Below are 1,757 nucleotides of genomic sequence, written 5' to 3' on the forward strand. Positions count from 1 at the left end.
AAGGTTTTGTCACAGATCTTAATTGTGTTTTTTTTTGTCACATATTTTAATAGTGTTTTATCCATCCATGCTAGCTTGCATAAATGAAAAAAATAAAAAATCAAGAGATTAGTATGCTCTCTTCCCGCGCTTCGTGCGATCTGGAAGATCAGAAAATCTATTGATTTATTTCAAATAAAAATACTCTTGCTAGAGAACTATTCTGCAATGCGACAATAGAGAATTTTGTGAATGAGTGAAAAATCATCTTAAAAAATTTTTTTAGATAAAACTTAGTCATTTTAAATTTTATTTTTTTAAAAATAATAAAAAAATAAAAAAATTCCCACATAATAATAATAATAATATATATATATATATATATATATATATATATATATATATATATATATATATATATATATATATATATATATATATATTGTTAAAAAATTCTTTTTGAAAAAATAATAGCCATTTTTTTAGATAGGTTACATTTCACTTTTTTAATAATTTTTCTGAACTGAGACATATCTTCAATAAACTCGTTGTCCTCTATGGTGACACATAACCCCCACATTTGCGTGTCCACCTTTTGATTCAAACACTTTCATCCAAATGGATTTTCAGGCTATATAGGCATGCTACGGCTACTTTTATTCTTTTCTCTCGTCCACTGTGAGCCACCATTTCCAGTATTCGAAAAAAAATCCCAATTCCTGGCACTTCAGCGCTTAAGCCACCATTTCCAATCTTATCCTTAAAATGACCCAACGCACAACGTTCGAATCTCTCGATCAAATGTGGCCTCCCCCGATCCACAAATCGAATCCATCCGACGAGATGGATGTTGAGCACATTCGCCCTCGCCATCCCACGATCGCAGGGATTCTCTTCTGCTGTTACCATGGGGCAGACGACGAACGCTCACTCCTTCGGACCTCCTGGTTTCATAAGGTCAAGCGATCGAATCCTGGGGCGGATCCGTCTGACGGGGATCCTTACAATTGGTGGCGCAAGGGATGGAACAGTGTCAGGCGTGCTGGAGAATGGTTGGAATCCATAGTGGAGGATGCCGGTGGCTGCTGCAACGGACCCAAATTGAAAAACTTTGCCCGCAGGGTAAAGAACGACGGAAAAACGATATGCACTTCCCGGCCATCGAGGTTTGGGTACGATCCTCTCAGTTACGAGCTCAATTTCGACCAGGGGACTCGGCAAATTGAGGATTATGAGAAGCAGGGTATGCCTTTGAATGCCCTGAAGCCAGGGGAGTCTCAGGGCAATCACGAATGAAACCTGACAAACCCTAAGAAAATCCCTAGAGCATGCCCTGCAGAAAGGGAATTCTTTTTGAGGCCGGCGGTCTTTCTGTGGATTCGAGCTTGAAACGCCCGCGTATGAATAGTTTTATGGGTTCACCGCTCTTTGTATCACTACAAGTATTTTCTAGTAGATGTAGTATTTGTATTGAAAGTATTATAGTTTGAACAGCTTTCTATAGTTTCTTGGTATATGAAAAAAATGTGTGAACACTTTAATTGGTCTTGAATGCTCAATATACTGCTTTGATTGTCTGAAAATATATATATATATATATATATATATATATATATATATATATATATATATATATATATATATATATATATATATATATATATATATATATATATCTAATAGAAAAAAAGTAAATAAATAAAATAAATAAATAAAAAATAAAAATAAAAAATAAAATTTCACAAAATTCATGCAGGTTTGGAAATAAAAAAAATGGA

The 1,757-nt window shown here is 34.4% G+C and overlaps 1 protein-coding gene across 1 annotated transcript; it reads left to right on the forward strand.

Moving 5' to 3' along the window:
* The first annotated feature begins 780 nt into the window (after positions 1 to 780).
* LOC149243555 (uncharacterized) lies at positions 781 to 1,275 on the forward strand. Its single transcript, XM_089367826.1, has one exon. The coding sequence runs from the start codon at positions 781 to 783 to the stop codon at positions 1,273 to 1,275; it is 495 nt and encodes a 164-aa protein (XP_089223952.1).
* The last annotated feature ends 482 nt before the right edge of the window (positions 1,276 to 1,757 follow it).

Source organism: Pinus tabuliformis, chromosome 8 (genome assembly GCF_031772625.1).
Source record: "Pinus tabuliformis cultivar Carrire ecotype Pingquan chromosome 8, CPIR1, whole genome shotgun sequence".
Classification (NCBI taxonomy): domain Eukaryota; kingdom Viridiplantae; phylum Streptophyta; class Pinopsida; order Pinales; family Pinaceae; genus Pinus; species Pinus tabuliformis.